Source organism: Paroedura picta, chromosome 4 (genome assembly GCF_049243985.1).
Source record: "Paroedura picta isolate Pp20150507F chromosome 4, Ppicta_v3.0, whole genome shotgun sequence".
NCBI lineage: Eukaryota > Metazoa > Chordata > Lepidosauria > Squamata > Gekkonidae > Paroedura > Paroedura picta.
Genome location: NC_135372.1, coordinates 86851503 through 86879460, shown reverse-complemented (window position 1 = coordinate 86879460; position 27958 = coordinate 86851503). Strand labels below are relative to the sequence as shown.

The window sequence follows — 27958 nt, the reverse complement described above, 5'->3', positions numbered from 1 at the left end:
GTCTTTTCAGAAACAATGGGATGGGGGTAAAGAACAGATGTTATTATTCTAATTTACTCTCTCCTTGTATCTGTACTTTTATGATTTTTATTCCATTGCCTGAGGGAGTGTACTTGCACCTGAAAGCTCACACCTTGAATAAATCTTGGTTGGCTTTAAAGGTGCCATTGGACTCAAATTTTCCATTGTTCATGATTGTATATACATTGTTTTTTTTTCCTGGGGTTTCTCAGTTCAGTTCTGCCTCTTGTTCCACCATACCGATCTCGCTCTTTTCTGCTGCTTCAGACAGCACCCCCCCCCCGGCCAAACTGCTTGCCCTGCTGCGACCCCTGTGAAAGGGTTATTTCACCCCCAGGTTGAGAACCACTGTATTAGAGGGTGTTGCTATCAAGCACAAGAATGGTCACAGTAAATAAATGACAAGCTAACCTTTGGCTGGGTAGGTCACAACTGGTGAAGTCCTGGTCTAGCATAACTGTTTTACTCTCTTGCTGTGAATGAAGAAACCTGTAGCCACTAGAGAGCAGTAAAGAATAAAGGAAACTAACCTCTTAGTCCTATATTGTTTTTTTAAAATAGAAGTTGGTGAGGTGTGGCCTGTGCTTTGAGATTTGATTGGCCTGAAAGTGGGATCTATTTGATAGGGTGAAGCAACAAGCATAGGTTTGCTTAAGAAACTGGTTGTCCTGTCTAGAGGAACAATAGTAGGAGTATTTCAAGTTACTATTGGAGTTTCCCTTAAAGGTAAGTTCTATGTGGAATTGGGGAAGGGAGGGGGGATAGAATGAGAATTTCCTAAACTGAAAAAAGAGATTTGGTGTAGGTTTGGGTTGTAGTGGTTTTTAATTTGCCTTTGTTGGTTGTGGCAGGGAGCTCTGAGCTTTAAAAAAGTTTACTTGAGGACGATCTCTCTCACTCCCTAAATTAGCAACAAATACTGAGGTTATGAAACTCATAATAAAATGTTGCTAATGTTCTATACTATAGCCTGTATCAGTGTGTTGCCTTAAATATGTTTTTAAAACATGTGGTTTAGAATATGAGAGGAAATGTAGCTAACGTGTAATGGGGTCCCTGGCTCTTCTTGGATGATGTTTCTCCTCTGCTTTTAGGGCTTGTTTTTTCTCAAAAACAAATACAGCATCCAAAAACTGATCATGATTTTTTTTCTAAGGCTGTGGTCTATAGTATTCTTACCAAGAAGTAAGTTTTGCAAACACAACATAGTGGGATTTCTGCATAAACTTTTTAGGATCAGGTCATTAATTTTAGTTTATGTTCAAATTCTGGAAGGTTCGTTGGTTTTATCTCCCTACAGCTATCTGCCTAGATCACTGTTAACTTTTTTCTTTAGATACCAAGATGAGTTGCTTCAGTTTCTTGAAGGTCATGATGATTTTGTTTAACCTGGCCATAGCTGTAAGTACTCTTTTCTTTCTCTGGCAATGAGTGATGATATACTTGGTGTTCTAATGAAGGACTGGTTAGCTGAATCTTAACCCTGTCAGTTGTTACTTAATGAAAGCTCCAAGGGGCTGCTAACCTAAAGCCCTGTGTCAGTAGATCTACTGAGACAAAATACAGTTCAGGCTGCAAGTGTAAACACCCTTTTTGAATATGATCCAGATTGTGCTGCATGATGCCTTCCAGATTGACAGGGAATAGGTTGGACAGATTTAGACAAGAAATATTAGGCTTCGTTGAGAGCGCCTTAACCAGATGTATAATTGATCAACCTAATTTTTACTTGTGCCATATGTAAGGTGTTATATTTAATTCTGATCACATAATATTGTCCTTTGTTCCATCGAGTACTTATGAATTCCAGCAGTACCAGAGTACTATAAAGGGTTTATATTGGATTTATAGTCTGTGAATGTGCTTATCATGAACAAAGCATGTGAATAATCTTCGTCTCAAAGTAAATATTCCAAAAGCCTAATCAGATTAGTTTATGGCCTCTTCTGATGCTTTTGTGGGACTGCATGCTTCTTGTAGTCTTGTACAGCAGATGATTATACGGTGCATATTATGTGAAGCAGAGATCTGTTCGACCAAGCTAGTTATTGCTTTGCTTTGCTGGCTAACAGACTGACTTATTTAGTGGATGGTAGAGAGCAGTCACTTTATACTAGGACTGGATGGATAATAACAAGCTTTATTGTTGACTCTGGTTGCTTTCAGTTGACACACCCATGGGGATAAGTACCAAAAGCTCCTATTGTATTTATTAAGCCTGATGGACAGGTGTTTCATCATGTAAAGCCAAGCCTAGAAACCTGCAATAGGTAACTTAACTATAATCATGACACAAGCCAAGGTACTCATTAAATTGTATGCACCTATCCCTTGCCAGTATCTGGACAGGCTGAGTGGGTGCTACAGTTTCTATGAGCTTGGAGTTGATGTTGTATTTGTGCTTTATTGGTCCCAATGATACCTCTGTAGCAACATTCTCAAGGTTCTCTTGCATACAAACTTATACCTTTGGTATGGTCTAATCCTGAAAAAGTCAAGAACTGCTGTGTCCTGTAGCACTGCTGAGGTACAATGCCCAGGGCACTGAGGTCATTACAAGGTCCAGGAAACTGTTGTCAGTGTACAGAGAATACAGCTTATAGGCTACCTACAAATACAAATAGCACCTGAATGCATTCACATTGGAAAATAACAAAATGAGGAAGATGAAAAGTGGATGTACCATCTTCAAGATTCTGCAATACTATTTTCCACATTTAGAAAATATAATTCTTGTAGTCTGGGATCCCCAATCTTGTGAGCTTGTAAGCACCTTTGGAATCTGGCAGAGAGATGTGAGAACCATCCCATAAAAGCTGCTGTAGGAAATGGAGTCAAACTAATAATGGCTGTTTCAGGAAGTGGGACCACATGTAATATCTTCTTCCTCATATCTCTTGGGAAGGGGGAATGTAATCAAACACTGATTAAAGGAAAGCCCAGGAGTTTACTATTCCTCCCAAACTTCAAATGGAAAACTCTTTCATTTGATAACAAGCCCTGCCTTTATGCTTGCCAGGCAGTGCAGGAGGGCTTTGAGTTGAGGTTGAGTGGGATCTTACAATGCCGACTGGTTAAAAAGGAAGTGACAAAGGATGAATCTGGGAATAACCAGAAACCAATATTCTTGGCAGAATATTGCTTGGAAGAGATTGTTTGAGATTTTATGGCTGTTGGGAGTCAGGCTCATGCAGTACTTTCACCTCTTGGGGGATCATTTCCCTTGTTTCCTGATTTGACATCACAGTAAAATTAATTATCTGTTAACTGATTTACAGTTTAAGGGATGTATGTGTTGTATAACTGTAAACTAATAATTTGTTGTGTGGGATAAATAGGGCAAACTATACTTGCCATAACACAGAAGTCAGATGGGGAGAGGGGGGGTCGTGTGAAGCATATGAACTTGAAGCAAAGCACTTTCAGCATGGTTATCAGGCATTAAACCAAAGGCCATCCTTAAATTATTTTATTATTTATTTATTTTATTTATTTTATTTATTTAGATTTATATACCGCCCTCCCCGAAGGCTCAGATTAGCCTGAGTGGTGGTGAATTTTAATATCCTTTTTATCTGTCAAAACTACATTTTGAAAAAGACTTAAGGAAACCTGGCCCCTACATAGCATTGTTCAAAAGGTGGGCTTGGTTTGCAAAAGGGAGAGGCACCAAGATTCTGAAACTGTGTGAAGGGGGAAAAGTTCATGTGGGTTTGTTAAACTGAACTGATTTCTTTCGTATTAGTACTGAGAGCAGGCAGAAAATGTAGTCATATTTATTCCTGAAGTACACCCACAACCTGACTTTGTGAGCCCTAAGAGGTCAAAGTCTGCTTCATGCCAACATGATTCTGCCCATCTGAAGAGCAGAGTGAAAAAGCCATATGAGCCACCTGATATCCTTCCAGATCTAGATGTATATCATTGCTTGGTCAGTTTCCAGCTGGGCATATAACTCATACCTGTGTCATAGGTGCCAACCAGCTGGTTTTTGTCTTTAGGCTCCATGCTAGACATGGGAGTGCACTGGGAAAAGTCAGGTTTTTTCTCCACTCTGGTTTGTTTTTCTGTATACTGTACACACAAGGTAGGCTGGGAGTGTGTGACAGAAGTTCAACAGTCTTCTTCTGCTAATAACTTTCCTTATTTAAGCTGCAGCCATTTGGCTACAGCTTGCCAGTGCTTGCTCTCTATAACTACTGTGGCCAACTGTTCTTACATCCTGGCTATGGATTAGCTCAACAAGGTCATGGCAACTTGGCAAGTACTTCTGTGTCCAGTCTTTCCATGCCTAAAACTATCTTTAGAGTTCCCATTTGTGGTTAACATTTGTGGCAGTGATGACTGGTTTAGGGCTGCCAGCTCTGGAAGGGACCTCAGCATGGTGTAATGCTGTAGGGTCTGCTCTCCAAAGCAGCCATTTTCTCTACAGGAACTGTTGTCTGGAGGTTGGCAACCCTAGCCTGTTTCCAAGTCTTGATTGCTATGTGGGCCTTTGGGAGAGAAGGGACAGGTGGTAGTGATGGCTGGAAAGCAACTTATGATAGTCTTACCTCACAGACCCCCAAGTAGGAGTGCCAGGTACTTCCTTTCAATTGGTGGGGATGAAGGGGATTTACAAAGAGTGGGAGAGAGGTCCAGCTAATGTAGTGGTGATGTGTCTCCATAACTTCTGACATAAACTGGAAGTGATGTAATTGCACAGTGACATTGGGGAGATGTTCTGGTATTTGGGCAAAAACTCTATGGTAAATTTGGCTTCTGACATAGAGTTTCTGCCCAAACAAGTACATCATGCTCATGTAATGACTTCACTTCCAGGTCAAATTGGAAATGACTTGAAAAGGACCAGGTGATGGAGGACCCCAGCCTCCACCAGGGGGTCTGGCAGTGTTACTACCAAGGCATAAAAGGCAGTATCTGTGTTTAATAGGGTTGCTGATCTTTAGAAGGGCTCTGCATTCTTTTGGAATTAGATCTTATCTCCAGGCTACAATGATTAGTTCTCCCAGAGAAAATGGCAGCTTTGAAGGGTGAGCTGTGTGGCTTCTCACCCTTCTGACTTCCCTCCTCTCTCCACTCGTTGCCCACCTCAAGTCCCACTATCAAATCTCCAGGAATTTCACAGTCTGGTGTCGTTATTCCTAGTGGCTGAGCTCCCATCACTTTCAGATTCATCTGGCTGTATAGTGGCAGCCATGATCAGGCACATCAACCAGCTCTGTGAAGTGTTGCTTGAGGAAACTGCCTACATTTGTTTCTGCTTGGTCTGTGCCCTATGAATTCCTGGAAAAGACCTTCAGGTTTGGACATGGAAATGTTGCAATGAATTAGACTTCTTATACTCTTCATGATGTCAGGCCTTTCAATGAATCATCATAACTGTATGGTAGCGCCGTTTCGTAGAATCATAGAATCATAGAGTTGGAAGGGGTCATACAGGCCATCTAGTCCAACCCCCTGCTCAACGCAGGATCAGCCCAAAGCATCCTAAAGCAATATGAACTTGAAGCAAAGCGCTTTCAGCATGATTATCAGGTATTAAACCAAAGGCATCCCAAAGCATCCATCAATTCTGACAGAGTTGGACATCTCTTCCAGGTTTCCCGCAGGAATGATATCATACCACTGGCCTAATGGCATTTTAAAAACAAGTTCTTCTGCCATTGAGGCAGTGGTAGGAAATATTCTCTGTTTCTCTTTCTGTAAGATGATAATGGTTGTGCCCATATATGTTTAGACGGTAAACTCTTGCCCTCTGAAGTCCCACAAGTTCCTTTTCCTGGGTGATAAGTTAACCTGTTGCTATCTTATGTTGTTAAGACATGAGAAGAGTGTGATTGTGTGCCTTTGTCTTCTGAAATCAACAATTGTTGATGAAGTCCTCAGCCTTGAATCAATCTCTCATTGCTAGTTCAAGCTGTTATGCTTGCTGTATCTTGATAGATCTTAGATGCTAGCTGATAAGCTTGCTGTTACACTTTGACTATAAGGAAATGGTGGCTCTGAAATTGGCTTAATTTCTCCTTTGCCTCACCCTAAGAACATTTCCCTGCCTTGTGCCTGTGTAAACATCTGCTGGAGCAGGGTCTGCCTTGCCCTTTTGTTTGAAAGCAAACAAAACTGGCACCTTTGGTCAAGGACAATGGTTTTGAACCTGTTGGGGATATTTCTGCACAGTGCCAAGAGCATAGCTGAATTTAATTAGAAGGGTGAAGCTGTGAATAGTCTCTTGTGAAACCTCCTCTATGTAACAAGAGAATGTGCAAGTATTCAGGGAATTTGAAAGTGCAGCGTTGAAACAAGACTAATGTTTAGAAATTTAAGGAGGGTGCTCACTACTGATACTTGATACAAAAGCAGAGAAGGCTTCCATCTTTAAGAACTGCATGAAAAAGGAGGTTTTGCCCAAGTGTTACCCAAGAGTGATAGCAGTAAGAAATTTTGCCCAAGAATGAGAAGAGTAAGAAGTGGCTTGAGCCTGAGTTTCCTGTGTATCTTCTGTCTTTTAAGTATTTGAAAGGTTGTCAGAGGAGGGCAGGGAGTAGTTTCTATTGGCAGCAGAAGGTAGGACCTGAAGTAATGGCTCTAAACCAGGGGTAGTCAACCTGTGGTCCTCCAGATGTTCATGGACTACAATTCCCATGAGCCCCTGCCAGCAAATGCTGGCAGGAGCTCCTGGGAATTGTAGTCTATGAACATCTGGAGGACCACAGGTTGACTACCCCTGCTCTAAACTAAACGATATTGGCTAAATATCAGGAAAAAATTTTCCCCCAGTCAGTAGTTCAACATTGGAATCAGCTTCCTAAGGAGGTGGTGAGCTCCCCTCACTGGCAGTCCTCAAGGAGCGGCTGGACAGATTCGTATCCTGGATGCTTCAGTCTGATCCTGCATTAAGCAGGAGGTTGGACTAGATGGCCTAGATGGCCCCTTCCAACTCTATGATTCTCCCACTAAGAGACAGTATCAGGCAACCCAGTCATATGGCTTTGATTGGCCTGCCCCATCTTCACTAAGACCGTTTATGCATTGGGAACTTCACTGCCCCAGCTCCCGTGCAGGAACACAAATCGTGGGCAGATGAGGCACACGGGGCCAAATGCTCTCCCATGTGGGTGCAGGAAGAGGAGGGGCAACCTGCCACTTCTAAAACTCCAGCCTGCAGCCCAGCATGAAACCTCCAGTGCATAAACAGTCTAAGTGTGAATTGCTGTCCCAGTGCTAGGCACTGACCATACCCTAGTCTGGAATGGTCCACGTTGCTTGCTTCCAGTTTCCAGTGGCTTGATAAATATTTCATATAAGGATGAGTGTTCCGAGATATTTTATTCTAGTGTGTTAAGATACCTAGTTAGCTGTTCCAAGTAAGCATACTGCATACCTTCTGGGGTTTCCTCAACTTTTCTCTGATTTTTCTCAAAGTTGTTATGCTCTGAAATTTTGGGAAAGATCACAGCAAAGTTAGGATGGCTGATGCACAGGCAGAGAAGTCCAGATTTTTCTGGGACCTGCTGACACAGCAACCCTTTCTCCCACAGCAGCCATTTCCTCTGCCTGCCATCAGGGCTCCTTTGTTTTTTTTGTTTTTTTAAAGGAAATCCATAATTGAATAGCCTTATGTTGATATGCCAGTATGCTTCAGATTTCCTGAATTCTCAGCTTTCACTCAGGGGGTGGAGTGGATTCTCTTGTCCCTTCCCTTGCAAAGCTATAAGGAAAAATCTATTTTCTCATATAATGAAAGTATGTGAGAGAGAAGGATTGTGCTTAGGATTGCCAGGTTCCCTAGAGAAGATGTAAGGTTGCCAACTCCAGGCTGGGTAACTCCAGGAGATTTGGAGGTGGACTCTGGAGAAATCAGGGACCTCAGTGAGGTAGAATGCCATAGAGTTTATCCTCCAAGGCATCAGTCTTTTCTTTGGTCCCACTTAAAGGCTAGTACTTGACCAGAAACAAGTACCTTCTGGTCCTGCTGGGGGTTACACATATCAAGAAAGCACTGAGGGACTTCAGCTATGCCTTCTTTCCCACAGCACCTCAGGAGGAATCTGCCTCAGTTGCTTAGGTAGAGAAGCATCCTGACATGCTGGGCAAAATGATCCAGTTCCACATGTTCCCTGAGTGTTATGATCTGGCTCAGCATGCATCCCTACTATTTGGGGGAGGTGGGTAATACCTTCCCACTGGCTATCTGCACCACTGGGGGTCTGGCATCCCTATTCCTGTCTCATCTTTTAAATAACTTTATTTTCTCTCTTAGCTTGGTGGGGGAGCACTCCTGGGCATTGGCATCTGGGTCACCGTTGACAGTGCCTCTTTCATCAACCTGTTTGGCCCACTGTCTTCCAACGTTTTGCAATTTGTGAATGTGGGCTACCTCCTCATTGCCATTGGAGCCGTCCTGTTTGCGCTGGGCTTCCTAGGATGCTGTGGTGCTCAGAAAGAGAGCAAGTGCCTTTTGATCACGGTAAGACTCTAAGCTGTGGCCTCTAGTCTGCTGCATGCCTACCCGTGTCGGAGAGCTCTATAGAAAGGGTGGTTAAGGCCCAGTGAGAGGCTGTCTTCTTCATGAGGCTAGTCTGTTAAGGCAGAAGGGTCTCTGGACAATGCAGCCAATTGACCACATGATATAATTTCTTAATCCTGACTCTTCTGCACATGGTAGTGGTACGGGGGTGTGCACTTTGAATCACCTTCCTCTAAAAAGACTTAAGCTAAATCATTTCCCACCATGTAAGAGCCCTCAGTTACTGGGAAATCCCTACTAGAATATGGTGTCAACATGCCCCTTTTTGTTCAGAGTTCAAGCTAAATAAGATTTGGTCTAGGGACTAGTTATAGCTACAAAGAGCTGTAGAAGATATTTGCAATTGTACCAATGTTGTGCTATCCACAGATAACCAGTACAAAGTCTGACTCTTTTCTCTCTTCCTAGTTCTTCTCCATTATCCTGATCATCTTCATAATTGAAGTTGCTGCTGCAGTGGTGGCTCTGGTCTACACATCTGTTGTAAGTAGAAGGGATAAATGTTGGGCAAGAAGACTTAAGGGACAGGAGAGTAGCCTACTATCTTCAGCCTTGGGTGCACTGGGTGGCTGGTTGCCTTGGATATCATGAATCAGGGATATCTACCCAGTTCTCCTCTTTCAGGGAGTAGACTTCCAATGTGAAAATGTCCAATCTTAGGAGCAATGTTTACATTTAAAAAACCCAGCAAGCACAGATAAAGTTCCAGTTATGGAACAATGTCCTTATTGAGATGCACCCAAGCTTCAAGAGGCAGCTAAAGACAGTTTTATTTAGGACTGCATTTGACTGATATTGTTTTTATTGACAGTCAACTGGAAGATATCAGTTGTTGACTTTTAATAAAATTTTATAATAGTTATTTTAATTGTGTTTTTAAAATAATATTTATATTGTAAGCTGCCTTGAGTTCTGGAAAGGAGGCTAAGAAATATTTTAAATAAAAGTTTGGTCTCTTTGCAAGAATTTTCTTCTTTGACAAGTTAAGAGGGGTCCAAGAGGTTGTTTTCAGCAGGGTTGAGGTTTGCAGCATGAAAGCCTTCTGATATTTGATATGAAAATATGGCAAATTATCACAATTGGTTTTGTATACTTCACATAGGAATTTGACATGAGTTAATGGGAAAAAATTAAAGTAATCATAGCTTAGTGTACAAAATGGGTTCAGAACTTCTCAGAAGGGAGGCTATATCTCGATGGGGTTTGTAAAGCAGAACTCCTAAATAAGGCATGTGCAGCAAAGGAATGTGCATGATAATTATTGGATTTTATCCCTTAACATACATAAACATTTTTAGTTGCATGTGAAGAAGAAAAGGTATCCAAGTCTTTAAGAGAGGATCTATGGACCAGTGTGGTGTAGTGGTTATGAGCAATAAACTCTAATCTGAAGAAGTGGGTTTGATTCTCCACTCATCCACATGAAGCCAGCTAGATGACCTTAGGCCAACTGCAGACCTCTTAGAACTGTTCTTCCAGAGCTATTCTCTTACAGCTCTCTCAGTCCCACCTAACCCACCGGGTGTCTGTTGTAGGGAGAGGAAGGGAAAGGTGTTTGTAAACTGCTTTGGGACTCCTTTGGTAGTGAAAAGCTTTTCTTAATTTTTTTAGGAAAAAGCTTTTTTTAGGAAAAAACTTGTAGGAGCATCCATGATGGTCTGATTGTGTGTCTTATCATTATAAAAGTAAACTGTGCTCTATCTAATTTTTCACATCAAAAAGGGGAGTGTAAGAGCAAACCCCTGTCTGTCTCATGTTGCTTCCAGCATTCGGCACTTACTCTGACTACAAGAGGAAGAGTTGGGTTTTGTACCCTACTTTTTAATGCCTGAAGGTGATTAAGCAGTAACTTATTTTGAGCAATCAATTAAAAAAATTGAGCAATCACTACCTTCAGACCTGTTCATAATATTAGGGCTGCATTTGTTAATATTTAATTTTAACAACTGGACTATGCCAATAAAGATTGATTGACAACCTAGAGAAGTCACAGAGTAGCTTACAACTGCCTTCCCTTCCTCTGCCCACAGTAGGCACCCTGTGAGGTAGGTAGGGCTGAGAGAGCTCTAACAGGACTGTGAGTAGCCTAAGGCCACCCAGCTGGCAGCGGGGAATCATATCTAGCTCGCCAGATTAGAAGCTGCTGCTCTTAATACTTACACCATGCTGACTCTCTAGATAAACCTAAGATCCAGTGTGCTCAATTTCACTTCATCTTTTCTTGGCCACCTTCCAGCTGTTATGTTTCCCGGTAAAGGAAACAGACTATCCACTGAAAAGGGGGAAAGATAGCCATCCACTAGAAAACTTGGTAGCATAAAGTCCTTACTAAGACCGTTTATGCACTGGGAACTTCACTGCTCCAGCTCCCATGCAGGAGCACAAATTGGGGGTGGATGAAGTGCACTGGGCCAAATGCTCCCCCATGTGAGTGCAGGCAGAGGTGGGGCAACCTGCCATGACTAAAACGCCAGCCTGCAGCCTGGCATGAAACCTCCAGTGCGTAAATGGTCTAAAAGAGCCAAATTTGATTGTACCTTTATATGAGTTCATCAAGGAACTCAAGGAATCAACATTGCCTTGTTTGTTAATGGTTAACTGCTTTGACGAAGATGCAGATGAACCATGATGTGGCAGTTGCCAGAAAAAGCAGGAGGTGAAACACACCGTGACAAGGAAGGCTCAAAGAAAATGTTTAAAGGGTACTACAAAGCTATTGCTGCTTCAATGTAACAAACCCACAGCTTACCACAAAGAAAACTTCCACTTTCCACACACCACAAATGGCTAACACTTCTAAGCAACAGGAGTTAGGCTCCGTTTCATAGTTATAGAAAGAAGAGACCTCATGTATGCGGTAGTGTTTCACAGACACACAAAGGTTTCTTCCAAAGTCACATGAGATTCAATAGAACTTTCCCAAGCAGATTAGGCTAGTGCTGCTGGCCTCATGACAAGGGCCCTGCTGGACCAGACTAGTGGTCCGTCTAGTCCAATATCCGGTCTCACAAACTGGCCCACTTGTTCCTTTGGAGATCCAACAACAGGGTTAAAGAGCTGGCCCGAGAGTGGCGGTGAATAAATTGAATGAATGAATAGAGATTGAGGCTTACCCCGGTTGTTGCCTCTGGGTACGAGGATTCAGAAGCTGACTGAATGTAGAAGTTCGCTTTAGTCACCATGGTAATAGCTACTGATAGACCGATCCTCCATGAACTATCTAATCTCCTTTTAAAGTTTTATCTGTCTGCGGCTATCATTTGGCAGCAAATCTCACCTTTTAACCACTCTCTGTGTAAATAAGTTCTTCCTTTTGAATGTCCTGAACCTACTGCCAATTGCCTTCATTAGATGCCTTTCAGTTAAGGTGACCAGATTTTAACATTGGCAAAGTGGGACACCATTGACTGGGGGGGGGGGGCTTGATTAAAAATTTGGTCTATATGGAGCAACAAAAAGTTTCATAGAACGCCTAGAACGCAAAAATAGTATTCTAATATATATTTTTTTAATTGAAACATAAGTACAATTTGCCAGGTGCCCCCAGGTGTTTCTCCAAAAATGGGACAATCTGGTCACCTTACTTTCAGTCCTAGTATTTGGAGAGAGGGAGAAAAATTATCTTTATTACCTCTCTCCACCCCATACACAATCTTATAAACCTTTATCATACCTCCCTCTGGCCTTAGTTGTCTCTTCTCTAAACTGAAAATAATTCTCCAGCCTTTCTTCATAGGGGAAGTGTTCCATCCGCTTAATCATCTTTGTTGCCCTCTTTTATACTTTTCAATCTCTACAATGGCCTTCTTGATATATGGTGATCAGAACTGTACACTGTATTCCAAATGAGGCCACAGCATAGTCCTAAACAAATGGCTCCAATTGAATGGTTTGTTTAGCTTTTTTGCAGTGTGCATTTAGTTAGATGGATCAAATGAAAAATGTCCTCAGACAACTAGTACCTATAAATATTGAGCAAATAGATTTTTTTTTGTTGCAAATATCCAGTTCTTATTTTCTGTTGTGTGCCAGTGAGAAGGGTTGGGGCAGCAGTTTGTTGTGTCCTATGAAAGCAAAAGTAGTGTGGGATTGAATCTTTAGCTCTTCCCAAATAATGTTTGGGCATGATTACATCTTTATTTCCTTACAGGCAGAGACAATATTGGAAGCGACAGTAACCAAGGCATTACAAAAGGACTATGGAGCTAATGACCAAGTTACAGCCATTTGGAATAAAACAATGAGTAAAGTAAGTTTTTCCTGCAGAACAGTTTGCAATTATGAAGAATGATGATGACTACCGGCTGATACTTGCTTGACTTTCTGTAGAAAATCAGATACTATTTTGGTTGCTTTTACGGTAGCCAAGGTTGGCTACCTTGTTGCTTGGCTTCATCATAGCTTTGTTTTTTACTGTGATCTGTGCTGGTCCTAGTTGGCAAACTGGACAAGGGCATAAGCCAGGGGTAGCCAAACTGCAGCCCTCCAGATGTCAATGGCAGGGGCTCATGGGAATTGTAATCCATGGACATCTGGAGGGCCACAGTTTGACTATCCCTGGCATAAGCAATCAGCTTAGAAGCAATCAGCGCAGGTTATAAAAAAAAGTGGGTTTCACCCACATGGAAGAAAGAACAGAGGACCGTTCCGCATTCATCCAAAATAGCACAATAGTTACTAATTGAAATCGCTACAGTTTTGCCATTATGCACAAAGTCGTTGACAATCTGCAACACTCCTGAAACCGATCTGCAAAAAGCACTTCGTTGTAGCGTTTTCAGGGAAATCCCAAAAAGTGGATTCACCCTCCGGAAAGCGCTACACTCCTGCAACCAATCTGCAACACTAGCGGGAAAGTTCTGTGCGTTACCATTGTTGCGGTTTCTGCAAAGTCCCTCCCCCTGGTTCTCCCCTTTGATCTTCCGGCGAAGCGATCGCCATTTTTTTTCTCCGAGCGAGCGGAGATCAACGCACCAGCAAGCCTTCGTTTACCCAGCGAGGCTTCCCTGGCTGCAGCCCCTCTGTTTAAAGTCACCAGGCACAAGCATCACAGAGGCCCGTTTGCTGGTTTATTTTCACTTTATTTTTCACACTGTTTTTGGCCGAAAATCGCGCCCGTGAGGGGGGGGATTTTTTTTTTCACTCGGGGGGAGCGTGGCAACGATGAAACAGCAGCTCAAACACCACCTGCTAGCTGGATGGGTCTCAATGCATATTCGTTGCAATGGGTGTGTTTAAAAAAAAAAAACCTTCCTTAAAGGGAAAGGGGCTGTTTGGGAGCATGATAACGGCCGCCCATTGGCTGCTTGACAGCCAGGGGTGGGACACAGCTTAGCAATAGCGCTTCCTGGCTAGCGATTTTTGCAGAGACCGGAACCCTGTGGGAAACGATAGAAACACAACTGGATTCCACTACAAAGGCAGGTATGCGTTACGCCGAATTCCACTATTTAAAATGGCGATTTTTCGTTCAGCAAACAATTTGCTACATGGATCCCGGTGTGGAATGGCCCAGAGTTTGAGTGTCTAATTATTGATTTAAATATTTAAAAGAGTGCCATTGTGCATACAGGCTTGCTATGAGAAGAGCAAGACAATGAGTTTCCTGTTGAAAAAAGGGCAGAAGAGCAAATTGTAGTGTCCGTGTCCTCTCCTGGGGGAGGCATAGCATCTCCTGGACCCTCTCCAGTGGGCTAGCAGGGCTCGGATCTCATGGTTCTTCCAAGAGGGCCTGCTCATTTTTGAAGTGGACTCTCCTACTGAAGTGGTTGAGGTAGAAGCCTTTACTGTTCTCTCTCTTTGGCTGAGAACTACACACCTTAAACCCCAAACATAAAATAGTCACACCACCAACCCAGCATGTTTTTGGCTTCTGGGGTTGCTATACTCTCTCTACACAGATCTAGTTTTGCGATTGGTGTATCACTCCAGCTGGCCACAGTGACTGGAGGGCACTGCTGATGTTGGCAGTTTCGTTTCCCTGCCACCAACATGGTAACAAGTCTCTCCTCATGAGGAGCATGTGATGGCCACAATTATTGATGATCTCAAACTCCAAACCTCCAAAGCTGTTACTGTGTTACAATATCATCTCACCCCCGATCATGTACAAGATATGTAGGTTGTAGAGACACCTCCTGCCCATAACTGTGGGCAAAAACCACATTAAACTTTAATAAAAATGTTCTTGTGAAAGGAGTAATTGCTTGAGCACATATCTGTCCCCATTCTCAATACCCCCCCCCCCCCGGAACAGAAGGCAAAAGCTGTACTAAAGTACAATAAAGATGCTGTTCTGAAAGGAGTGGTTGAAAAGGCACACAGGCTGTCCCTGTACTCAGTACAAACAAGCATAAAATAGAATCCTAAAGAAAAAAGAGAAAGAAGGAATGGTGTCGGCCAAACCTGGTGGCTGGAGAGGGTTGTTTGTTTTTGTTTGTTTGTTTTGTTTGTTTGTTTTGCTATTTTGTTCTATTGGAATTGTGCAGTCGGCCATAAAAAAAAAAAGCCAGGGAAGGTGGGAAGGGTGGATGACAGGATGTTTGGGGGTGGGGGAGAGGGTGCAAGGGTGGGGAAAGGATGACTGTGGACTGTCCAGTTTTTCCCATGTCCACATGGCCCAGCCCTGACATACACCTGGTTTCTCCGCATTCCCTGGCTGTGGGGCAACTGAAGGGCTAAATTGGGCCAAGCCAGAGATCTCCCTAGACCAGGTCTGATTCCGAGCATAAGTGGAGGGGGGCAGGCGGGAATACACACGCAAACAAATGGTGACCACAGCCTAATCTGTTGTGCAGAGGCTGTCAGGATTGCCTTTAGTTTCTTACTGGTTCATTTAGTTTCTTACTAGTTTCTTACTGTGGTGTTCATGACTAGGTGGACACGTGTGCCTTCTATTTTCTCTGATACTGGAGATGAGGCTAAAATAAGGTGACCAGATTTCAACATTGGTAAAGCGGGACACCATTGACCAGGGGGGTTCTTGATTAAAAATTTGGTCTATATGGAGCAACAAAAAGTTTCATAGAATGCATAGAATGCAAAAATAGTATTGTAATATATATATATTTAATTTCAACATAAGTACAATTTGCCAGATACCCTCAGATGTCGCTCCAAAAGTGGGACAATCTGGTCCCCTTAGACTAAAAGGGGACCAGTAGCATCCTGAGCAATTAGGGTGGTGAGTATTTATTGGCATCCCTCACTGCCAAGGAGAGATTTTTTATTATTGTTTATTTATATGATGTATTCACTGCCTCTCCTGGCATAGCCAGCTAGGGGCAGTTTACAGTAAGTCAGATGGCAAGATGTATTTGCTTGAAAGGCTGTCATTCAAGGGTAAAGTGCGAGTCTGAGAAAGGCCTTAATCCCAGTAAGATGATGGTGGTTATCTAAGTTGTTGAGTGATTCTGCTGTCTTATGAAAGCCATACTTGTGAAGGGAAACAGGAATATAGTAATATTCATTTTGTACTCTTCAGCTGGGATGCTGTGGCTTGATGAACTACACAGATTTTGATGACTCCTTCTACTTCAATAAGTATAAGGAATATCCACTATTCTGCTGCAAAGATAAGGACTGCACTACATCACCAGCTAACGTGTCCAATATAGAAGTAAGAAAATAAATGGCTATTCCTTTCATTGTGTGTGTGTGTGTGGAGGGGGGGAAGCAGGGATCTCGAAACACCCAGCCTGTGTACTGGTGGTTTCTCACCAGGTAATGTAATGGTGCTTCTAAAATAGGTGAACATGTTTTTGTTTTTTGTTTTAGATTCAAATAGGTAGCACCTTTAAGAACAACAAAGATTTATTCAAGATCTGAGCTTGCGAGTGCATGCACTCTTCGTCAGACTAGTCCTCGGGGTAGTTCATAGTCTGAGGAAGAGTGCTTGTGCTTGAAAGCTCATGCCCTGAATAAATCTTTGTTGGTCTTCAAGGTGCCACTGGACTCTGATTTTGTTTTTTGTTTTTGTTAGCCATGAGCAACATTGTTCTTTCCTAGGAGCATAAAGCTGAATATGTTTTTTTTGAGCAAGTTAAATCTTACAACTGGGGGGTATTTCATAGATAGTGTTTAGTGACTTTCATTCGGATAATAACTTAGTAGTGAAATTAGGGTTCCATGTTGGGTCACAAGGGAATATGTGTTTCTAAAATGATGGGTTTAGTATATTTTATTGTTTTAATGAGTATGTTTTGTGATTTAAAAAAATACTGCTTTGTTTTACTATTGTGACCTTGGGTATTGATTTGGTCAGGGGATGGCATATAAACATTTTAAATAAATTTCTGTCAGATTTATGGGTAGAATTTCTGGGGAACTAGTTCAACCAGAGTTCTATAAGATGGAGGGAGACAATTTTGAGTCCAATGGCACCTTTAAGACCAACAAATATTTATTCATGTTGTAAGCTTTTGTGTGCAAAGCACGCTTCATCGGAAAATGAAATGGAAATTACCAGGCCCACCTATATAAGGAGAAAGTCAGTCATGGCTTAGTATACAGCATGATAAAGTTGTTTACCAGATATACTGGCTTCACATGAATTATAAAGTCATCTTTTGTTTGGGTTCACCTCTGGGTGAAAGAAACATTGTGAAGGAAATAAAAATGTCAAGATTAAAAATTAATGGATAGTTGCTTTCCCAGTTGATGAATCTGGGAGTAAGTAAAAGAGAACATGATAATATGGAAGGATTAGAGTACTGAGTAGCATGGCCATGGCTCCTGTGATCCAGGCACTTCCCAACCCGGAGTTGGCAACCCTGGCTGTTGGGCAGGTGGCAGCTCTGCTCCTGTCTCTGACTGTTCAATGCCTGCACGGCCGGCCACAGACTCCTTGCCTAACACCACTAATCTCACTTATAGCTAATTGCCTGAGCCACCATGGCTGCTTCTGGAGTGACTCCACCCAGAAGCTCCTGAAGCTGCAGGCAGTGACATGCATCCCACCATTCCACTCAGCTGAACTTGAAGCTCTTCATCCAGCTTCTGAAAAAGCCACTGAAGCATGAGGGAGGCTTTAAAGTTTGCTCAGTAGAATGCTAAAGCATGGGTTTGGATCAAGCAATGCATAAGCAGACATCTAAACAGACTTAGTTACAGTTCCGTTTCCATATACTTTATGGTGCTCAGAAATTGCTTGTACAACATCTTGCAGAAAAGCAGTTTGGGATAAAATATGTTCAACATGGTGCAAGGGGATAGCATGAGGTTATTTTCATGCTCATGTGAGGATCATAATACATGCAGAAATCATCCGGTGGATCCAAGCCATTGTTTCCTCACACACTCACCACTACCTAGAGTTTGGAAGCATTATAAATGAGGGCCAGTTTGGTGCAGTGGTCAGGAGTGTGGACTTCTAATCTGGCATGCCGGGTTCAATTCTGCACTCCCCCACATGCAGCTGGGTGACCTTGGGCTCACCATGGCACTGATAAAGCTGTTCTGACCAAGCAGTGATATCAGGGCTCTCTCAGCCTCACCCACCTCACAGGGTGTCTGTTGTGGGGAGAGTAAAGGGAAGATGACTGTAAGCCACTTTGAGCCTGCTTCAGGTAAAGAAAAGTGGCATATAAGAGCCAACTCTTCTTCTTCAGTGCTTATGCCAGCTGGATGACCGCTGAAATTCAATTATTGCCTATCTCTATTGTATCTCTCATGTCAGACTATGACTTGTACTTTAGTAGAAATAGCTTTGTTTCTTTCTTTTTTAAAAAACTTAGGGCTGCTTTCCTCAGTTGCTGACTGAAATACGTTCAAATGCTGGTGCAGTGGGAGGAGTAGCCGCTGGGATCTGTGTGCTGGAGGTATGTTGACTGAGCCTTTCCTTGCAGTCTCCCTTGGAGCACTAAGCTACGCTGCTATATTTCATGGGTGCCTGGGCACATCTGTGGAAAAGATGCTCCTCCCTTTATTGAAGCCCATGTGGCTTCTACTGGGGAGGATTATATAGGGTTGACAATAAGCCTGGAGGAGGGAAAAGCACTGCAGCCTTTACTGGGGTATTATTTACCAGGGGATGTTACTTACCTCCACAACATGAAAAGGTTCAGCTGCCCATTTCTACACATGGCATTTCTATTAAAGGGACAGGGCACTTTCCCACGAGCCCTGTTGGCAACCATATGATGATGAGTTTCATAACCTTCACATGCTAACTCCATAAGTATTTTTGAAAAAAATATTACAAGCTTAATTATTATACTCTTGATGATCTCAATACCATTCCTTGGCTGTACGCCACTGGCCTATTGAGCTCTGGAAAAGTCATTATTAGCTATTCTTTAGAAGCATCCTGGGGAGTGAGAAATGGCAGCTGACTTGAACTTCACTGAGCAAAAAATTACCTGTGCCTGGTTAAAGTAGGCATAGTAATTCAGGCAGTTCAGTATGTGGTTTGTGGCCGAACCATGAACTGAACCATAGACCCATATGAACTGGGAAGTTGGTTTGTGAACTGAATTGATTTATATGGGTTTGTGAGCCATTTAAAGTCTAAGCCCTGAGAAAAACAGTGGAAAGCAGAAAGTAGGGACTTAAATGGCTCTGAACCATTTAGTTCCTAGCTTTCTGCTTGCTGTGGCTTTTGGTGATGCTCAAAAAGGAGGGGAGGAAATGGTTTGAAAGTATTTCACTCCATATTTTCTAAAAGGTAAAGGTAAAGGTATCCCCTGTTCAAGCACTGGGTCATGTCTGACCCTTGGGGTGACGCCCTCCAGCATTTTCATGGCAGACTCAATACGAGGTGGTTTGCCAGTGCCTTCCCCAGTCATTACCGTTTACCTCCCAGCAAGCTGGGTACTCATTTTACCAACCTTGGAAGGATGGAAGGCTGAATCAACCTTGAGCCGGCTGCTGGGATTGAACTCCCAGCCTCATGGGCAGAGCTTTCAGACAGCATGTCTGCTGCCTTGCCACTCTGCGACACTTATGTTTTCTAGTTGCTGGGAAAAGCCATGGCCAGCTGAAATCTGGGGACCGAATGTCTGAAGGCCAGCAGAAAATAGGGGTTTAAATGATTTCCAGCCATTTAACCCTCTACTTTCTGCTGCTTGCAGCTTTTTACAAGGAACAAAAAGCACAAGCAACTGAGCGGCTCCCACTGCCCCATTGTTGTTTTTGCGAAGAGCAGAAAGCAGGAGTTTAAATAGCTCAGAGCCATTTAAACCCCTTCTTTCATGAACCACCATGAATGGAATCAGTATTCATGAAAGTTCATGGTGGCTCATCAGTTCAAAAATCATGAACTGGCTAAAATTTGTGATTAACTTTACTTTGTGAACCAGTTTGTGCCCATCTCTAGCAGTGGTATGTAATAACAAAGACCTGATTTTGGTCACCTCAGGGAACCTTTCCTGTCATGGTATGCATCGAATGTACAAGCTTTGCTCAGCTGTATGCAGGACTTATCTGTCCTGAAAGCTTTATCCATCTTGTTTTCCCTCCTTAAAACATCTATAAGATTTACTAGGAATGTATGATCTGCTTCCAGTTCTAAAGTTATATCAGGGTAACAAAACTTGAACAAAAGTATTAGCAAAGTGTTTTTCTGTCCTGTTTTGCTTTCCAGATTGCAGCTATGGCTGTAGCCATGTACCTATACTGTCACCTAGATGAGAAGTGAGCAGGATAGGAGTACCACCAGCAAGAGACCGGAAACACCTACCAACCTTTTCTAAACTGTGTCTATAACAATCAAACATTTCTTGAGCCCAAGGCATCTCATATGATTAATTTATTTGACTTTGCCGAACTGGAATCTATAGTATGTACCTGAATGAAAAGTGGTTTGATATGAAATGTTTGCGATGCGAAGAGCTCTTGTTTTAAAATTCAGAGATAAGGAGACCGAAGACTAAAAGGAAGACAGTGTTTCTCCCTTCCAGAAGTTGCCTTTTGGGTGAGTTAGATACCTGGCACCCTGAGACTTGTATGAAATATCTCTCTGTTCCTGGGAGAATGAATGTTTCAGAATGCTGCCAATGGTTTTAAAAGAATTCCAATTCCTATGCAGATAGGATTCAAACCCACGGATGGTATAAATGGTAGTCAATTGCACTTCTGGGTATAAATGCCAGCTTAAGACAGACTGCTAAAACAAAAAACAGCCAGCAGTTGGGATTGGGACTCCATGGCTAGAATATGGAAACACATGTTCTCTGCACGGCAATGCGTGGGGGGAACTGACCTTGCCTTTCTCTCTCTTCCTCCTTCCTCCCCCTCCCCCAGGATGTTAATTACAACAAATCCAAGATCATTTCCACATGGGGGGGGTAAAATGCGAGTAGCTTGCAAATTTGGGATGGTAAACCTAGTGTTTGCAGCCCTCGTTATGGCTTTTTGCCTCCTGACGAGGCTGCAAAGGAAAACAAAACCAACTTCTTCTTCCACTCCTTGGCTTGTCAATCACAGCAAGGCACCAATAACAGCACAGCAGTTATCTCGTGGACTGAAACTTTCTTCTCCCCCCCCCCAACCCCCCAATTTTTTTAAAGGCACTTCCACATTGCTATGTGGTAATGCCACAACACAGATGCATTTTTAATAGAAATCAACACTTCCCCATTGTTATGGAGAAATGCCACAACGCTATATCATTCCCTCCTTTTTTTGGTATTCATGTTTTTTTGGACTTTATTTCTGTCTGGGTGGATTTCTGAGACACTGAACATGATCCCTGGAGTCCAAAAAATCATTTTGTATAAATGGTTGGCTTAAAAACCATACAGACTCCTGTATGAGTGGAAGAAGACTGCTTGATCACTCCCCCCCTTTCCCAGCTCATTTCCCACCTCCAGAAAACAGAAAAGGGGCTGTGTTTTGCCTGCCTGATCATAAAAAGACCATGGACACTTTACCTTTGACAATGTAGGTTTGTGGTCACGCTGCAACACAGACCGCACCATTTAAAGAAACAACTCTGAGCAGGAAATTGAGAAGGGATGGCGGGTGCAAGGGCAAGGGCAAGCCAAGGCTGCAGAGACTATCGTGCCCCCCCCCCATACAGGCTTGCCACTGGTTGCTCACTGATGTGACGCACAATTAAAGGTGGTAAATCTAGTTTGGGCGAGTTTCTTAATCACGAGTTAATGGCCAAATCATGGCCAAAACTCAACCCAGTTCCTTGACAGTCTCGGGATGCAGGCAACAACATGTGGAGGGGGTTATAAAAGCTGCCAACATTTGAAGACTGTCTAGGGACAGATTCCTCATGTGGAAATGGTCCAAGTCTGTCTGGACTTCTGGATAAGCTGGCTATATCTGAAGAGAGCTTCATCAATTGTACATTAAGTCAGTTCTCTAGATATGTATTTTTTTATTCTTTGTAAATACTACTTAATTTATAATCTAACTAAAATACACTGTTTGCACATTGACTATTGCAATAAAATTTACTTTTAAACAATGTCTTGTGGATATTGATGCCTTGATGCATAGTTTTCAATCCTTATAACTTCAGAGTACCTATAGGAATATAGTAATTCAGGGGGATAAAGTTGATTTCATGATGAGTGTTTTCTTTCCCACAGCACAGGTATGTGTGTGTTTGATAGAACAACTGCATCTTGGAAAAATGGTCAGAATTGGGAGTATGTAAGTGACTTGGTGAAAATTGGAGCTTACTCTATAAAGACAGTTTTGCATGGTGGTTACACAAATGGCTGTCACTATGGGGTGGTAGCTACAGCTGGTGTGAATTTTCCCAGGCTAATAGTGGAGGAGGGTGAGTCTACATGTATAGCTCTTCTGGATTTCTGCAAATACCGGCTTACTCCTGCATTGGACAAATCAACATTGCAAGTGGAATGGGAGCCTCTGGGTTTAGAAACCTGAAAGCTAAAGAAATGTTAAAAGATACTGATGTACTACAAAAAGACTATAATTTCTTCGGATGTCATATCCAGCACCTTCTTGCTAACCAGTTTGATGCTTAATTCCAGTTGCAACTGGATACATGTGAGGAATGCAGGGCGATTTTCCACAATGAATGACCCTTTCCAAATGGCATGGCTTTATGGCTCAAGACTAGTGGGGGTGTTCTTTTGCCTTGGCTCAGTTAATGCTTGTAAATGCCACTTGATTGCTTTGCAAATATGTGAAACTTGCATAATGGTAGGTATCCATGGGTGGCAGTTTCTAAAGCTTCCAGAAGGTTTTTGTGAGTAGATCTCAGAAAGGACTATGTTGCTTGTACCTGAGGATAGAGGATGATGTTGCATATTACAGTGTACATGAAGAAGAGAGTTCTTGTGCTAATGCTGAAAACTGATGCTTTGCTTAAATGTCCAGGGCCCATGTTGATCTGAATATATGCTGCCATCTAGATAGGGTACTTCATGCACAAAAGTATGCTGCATCAAGACTGCATCCAATGTACATGTTACTTATTGCTGAATCTACTCAGTGGTCACATTCTTGCAAAGATGGCAAAAACTGGCACAGGCTTTAACAACAGTAATTGGGATAAACAAGGGAAAGTTAACTTCCTAGGAATGTTTCACTGGCTACAAAAATATAAAATTAGACAAGAAACCCATGACTAGAAACAGAATCATAAAGTTGGAAGGGATCTCCATGGTCATCCAATCCAGCCCCTTGTCGAATGCAGGGAACTCGCAACTACTTGTCTACCCAAAGTAGTTTTCTGGGCATTTGTGTAAGAGCTAATCCCATGACTGTGCTTGCTGGCTAGGGCTGGCCACGTAACACGGTCTGTGTTCCTGCTGGTCATGGGCTCCACCACAGAGCAAGAGCCATCCCCCCTCACTCATTCTGCTCATTCAGATGAAGAAGAATAGATAGAGTGTCCTACAGGGAGCATTGAAGGGGATTTGTTTTTAGCATAGATAGGAACTTTCTGGCCATTTTCAAATAATCTCCCCCAGTGCCTGATTGGCTCAACAGGAGATTTCCTGCTCCTTGTAGTAGACTTCCTTCCTGCTTGCCTCCAGAACAGAAAGAAGGACATTTAGGCCCCCTCCTTCCTATCTTCATTAGGGGGGCCCTTCATAATGAAATTATATTAGTCATTTAAGCAGCCTGGCATTTGCTTCTCTTTTGCATATTTAAACTCTGCTAACAGTATCAGGTAGTCATAATGTTGCCAACCTGAAGAGCCACCATGTCTTCCTGACCTGCCCCACCCCCATCAGCAGGAATGGCTTATCAGTCGGCCTGCTGGCAATATGATTACAGGGCATGGCCAAATCCTCCTGGAGTTAGAGCCCATCAAGGTCCAGATTCCTGACTGTGTGTGACAGCAGGTCATGCTGCTTAATTGGGTCTGTTCCAGTCTGCCTTCTGGCAATGTGGTTACACGGTCAGACAAATCTGCCTAGCGTGCTTAAAAACACAATCCACCCAATGCCAGGTCCAATGCTGTAGATCCAGGCTGCTATAGATGCTGGTCATGACATGTCCCAAACCCAATGTGCCCACCAGCTGAAGCTACCATAGCTTTTCAGTTTGTCTGTTGGCAATGCAATTACAGGACATGGCCAAATTGTTCTGGGGTGTTGGGGACAGTTTCCAAAGACTTGGTTTTGCTCTAACCATGTTGGGCTGTATCTCAGTTTGGGTGTTTGTAGTTTGGCTAACTCCCTTCTCTGTCAAGGGGACTGCTGTGACTGTATTGCCAGGGTTTAAAGCCAGGGATTCATCCTGAAGCTAAGGTAGCATTTTCATTTCCTTACTCTCTTTCTGTCTTTGCATCCTTTGGGTCCCAACACTCAGGTATCCCTCTTGTATCATGAATCCCTTCCATGAGTCATGCCCACCTTTCTTAGGCTGGGCAATCACTGGACCCAAGCTTTTACGTCCAATCACTGGGTATGGCTGAAGGGTATTTCCTTTTTTTTTTTTTTTTTTACTTTCTCCTTACCTTGAAGGCTCCAAGGCCTTCCCATTTGTTAGATGGCCCTGCTTTCTGGTATACCACAGGATAAATTAAAGTCCTACAGTATTCACTCACAGTAGCCACTGTAATTTCTCCTACATTCTGTGGACCCACCAGGGAAACTGATCTCTGGAAATCAGTTGTAACTCTGGGACACATCCAGGCCTCACCTGCAGGCTGGCAAGCTTATTTGCAGATTATTTTTAGTTGCACTTTATAAAGAGTTGAAAGCAAATTGTCTCAATATTACCATGTGTGTTTGTCTCAGTTTCTTTTGTGTATGTGTCATAGGGATGCTAGCCTCCAGGTGGGACCTGGGGATTCCCTGGAATTATAGCTCTAGATCAGGCTTTCTTAACCAGAATTTTTGTGAAACCCTGAGGTTCCTTGATGACCCTGGAAGGGTTTCCTGAGTAGGTGGGAGTTATATATGTGTGTACATACATATATATAATATGTTAAACATTGTTGTGATATGACCATATATGGTCATCTTGACTCCCTAAAATGACCAATGATGGGCTTGGAAGGGGTGGGAAGGGGAGGTGCCCCAGGTGGGTGTGTATATAGCTCTGCTTCCCAACCATATTCTGTACGATCACACCACTTCTGGAGTTTCTTCAAGCCTGAAGAATGTTTCAGGGGTTTGTCAATGGTAAAAAAGTTGAGAAAGGCTGCTCTAGATTACCAAGATCAGTTCTCTTGAAGAAAATGGATGCTTTGGATGGTTGAATTCTGGCATTGTACCCTACTAAGATCCCTTTCCTCCCCAACTTGGATCTGGAAACCCTCCATTGGGCAGGGGAGATCTGGGAACCTGAGTGTTCCACCAGAGCTAATTATAATGCTTCTGAGATAATAGATATTGCCTCTCATTTCAATTCAGGGAATAGGAGATTGATTGTCCTGATAACATTTGGAACATGAATGTAAGAGAACATAAGATCCCCCCACCCCCGCCCCTGCATTTGCTTGTGGCTGTGGAAATGCCCTGGCACACAATGATCTCAGTTTTGCTACTATTTTTTCAAAGCAACTTCCTTATACATTTGCATTATTTCCTTCTACTACTGGAAAAGAAATTTACACTGAGTTTTGGGAACCCTGACAACGTCCACTCCCTCTGAAGTGGAGTTTCTGATTCTAAATGCATTGTGAGGCCAATCCATCTGGAATGTATTCTTTGTGAAAACTTTGCACAGACTTACAGAGAAGCTGAGCTGGAAGTGACAAGGCCTTTGGATTTCATTAAGGGCCCCTTTTCATTAATTCTGGCCTCTTGCCCCCCTCCCCATTTATGCTCTGACCTGGAGCCCCAGACATGGCAGGGCAATAAGCAGCTCACTGAAGCCCAGCTGCTCTCGTGTTACTCATTAACTCAGCTGAAGTGAACCCAGGAGAATGATGAGAGCATCCTACAGTGCGGTTTGTGAGTTTTACTTTTGTTGTCTTACTTTGGCTGGATACCCTGGCCGTGCCAACAGGGCCCATTGGGCATCAGGCTGCCAACCGTACCCCTGAAATGGTACCTAGTTCCTGAGAAGGGGAACTGACACCCAGTGGGCTGGCATTTTAGAAATTCTGAGCAAAAAGTGGGGCAGAAGCAGGGGGGAAGCTATGGTGAGAAAGAGGCAACTCTGCACTTGGACAGGATGGCATTCTTGTCATGCAAAATGGCACTGAACCTTGAAGGTACTGCCAATAAAATTGACCTTCTTGTTACAGAGACTTAAGCATGGGAGTAAATGTATTGTTTGGTAAATATAATAAAAACACCTTTATCCAGGCAGTGTAATCACTGCCTCAAGGATATTCTATTTAAGCAGACTGTCACCACCCTTTGCCACTGATCGTATACAGGTAATATGTGCAGTGGGGAAATTTTGTGCAACTCTGCTGATTTTACACTTCCTGAGTAGAGCTTTAGCTGAGGAAGACTAGGATATACGTTCACTTAAAAGTAGACAGGGTGCTTTCCCCTTCCACAAGGAAGACGCTGATAAATTTACCCTTCTGCACACATTGAATGATGACTTTCAATATGCTTTGGCAGCTGGATTTTCCTGTGTGAAACAAAATCTACTTCTAATGTGCACTGAAAGTGCATTGTCCAGTGTGTGCAGAATGGGATGACAACAAGATTTAATCTTGAGTGGGAAGAAACAGCGGACCTTGACACCCCAGTAGTGCTCTGACACCTCACACAAGGTAGATTGAAATAGCAAATGCTTTTTTTTTAATGAACAGTTTAATTAAAAACACACATCAAAAATTATTTAAATATTTTGAAACAAGACAGAAACACAGCATGGAAAAGATAAAAACACAGCAGGCTGGCTCCTGACATTTGGATTGTCAATGCAAACAAAAAGCAAGAATTGTGAATGAATCCTGCAAGTCCCAGCCTAAACAGCTAATGCAGGTCCCATCTTGCCCTTTAATGACAAGCAACTTTTTGTTTTTGTTCTGGTCATCTCTTTATAGCCACAACCACTGCCTTGAGGCTATACGTCTCCAAGAAAACAAGTCTTCCTAAGGCTGAGCTAGGCATAAAGTGGAAGCTCTGTGTTGGGGGGGGGGCAGCAACTTGGGAGGGAAGAATAAAGCTTGTTACTCTGAACACATTGGCACCTTTCTGGCAACTGTATTTTGGGAGGAAAAATGGGGGGGATGTTAGTTATGATAAACCTGTATAATGAGAATGGTCCAGATTGCATAGACTGACCCTCAAATGCAAGATACTATACTGAGAATCTGTAGGCTCTCGTTCTCTTGTTGTCACTGTAATTACAATCAATCTTTTGATGTTATGCTTTGGTACAATGGCCTCAGCCACCCCCACAGAAAACAAGTTCCAAAGGCATAATAAAGTTATTTAAGACTTTCCTCATGTTCTGAAAGTTACAGGTTCATCGATTTCCCCTTTATCTCCTGCAAGATATTGTTTCCCTTCTTAGGATCAAAGTAGGTGATATCAAGAATATTGAATAGTGGGTTCAATATTCACTTGTGTGCTGAAACATCAGCTCTTTATTGGTTGCACACAACTGAACTAAACAAAAGCCCACCACTAAAAATTATATAGAATTCAGAGGCTCCCAGCAAAGCCTGTGATTGGCCTCTGCCTGGGCCCATTGATGGGGCCCTCTGACTGGGCAACTATAACAACCAACAGCAGGCTGGATCCTGCAAGGTAGCCAAGGATATTTTTGCATTCCCAATGCTACTGTTAGGATCCAAGGTCTTGATCACTGTTGCACAGCACTCACAACAGAGAAGGTTGCTGATTTGACTATCTTGCAGTGTTTAAAAAAAAAAAGGCTAATTGTCTAAATTTACTTTGCAGCTCCCCTCCCTTTACTTACTTTGGCAAGTTATTTGGCAAACAGCATTGCTGAGGTGTATGCATATGTATGCATGTGAGATATAAATTGGGGAAAATACTACTATCCAAAATGCACATGATAATGCCATATTAGCAGAATGCTATGACATAGTGA

General features: G+C 42.8%; 1 protein-coding gene and 1 long non-coding RNA gene across 2 annotated transcripts in view; one reads left to right on the top strand and one right to left on the bottom strand.

The window, feature by feature from the left end:
- The window catches only part of LOC143835751 (uncharacterized), a 226262-nt gene that overhangs the window by 184207 nt on the left and 14097 nt on the right, over positions 1-27958 (bottom strand). The window lies entirely within an intron of this gene.
- TSPAN1 (tetraspanin 1) lies at positions 614-21968 on the top strand. Its single transcript, XM_077333891.1, has 8 exons — positions 614-747; positions 1358-1422; positions 8285-8491; positions 8960-9034; positions 12702-12800; positions 16035-16169; positions 18286-18369; positions 20133-21968. Exons 2-8 carry the CDS (start codon positions 1366-1368, stop codon positions 20184-20186), a joined length of 711 nt encoding a protein of 236 aa, XP_077190006.1. The 5' UTR covers positions 614-747; positions 1358-1365; the 3' UTR covers positions 20187-21968.

Excerpts from the sequence above, each read along its gene's own strand:
- TSPAN1 (XM_077333891.1), top strand. The coding sequence starts at position 1,366 with ATGAGTTGCTTCAGTTTCTTGAAGGTCATGATGATTTTGTTTAACCTG. Across the intron at positions 9,035-12,701 it reads CTCTGGTCTACACATCTGTT|GCAGAGACAATATTGGAAGC; the intron begins GTAAGTAGAAGG and ends ATTTCCTTACAG. Across the intron at positions 16,170-18,285 it reads CTAACGTGTCCAATATAGAA|GGCTGCTTTCCTCAGTTGCT; the intron begins GTAAGAAAATAA and ends TAAAAAACTTAG.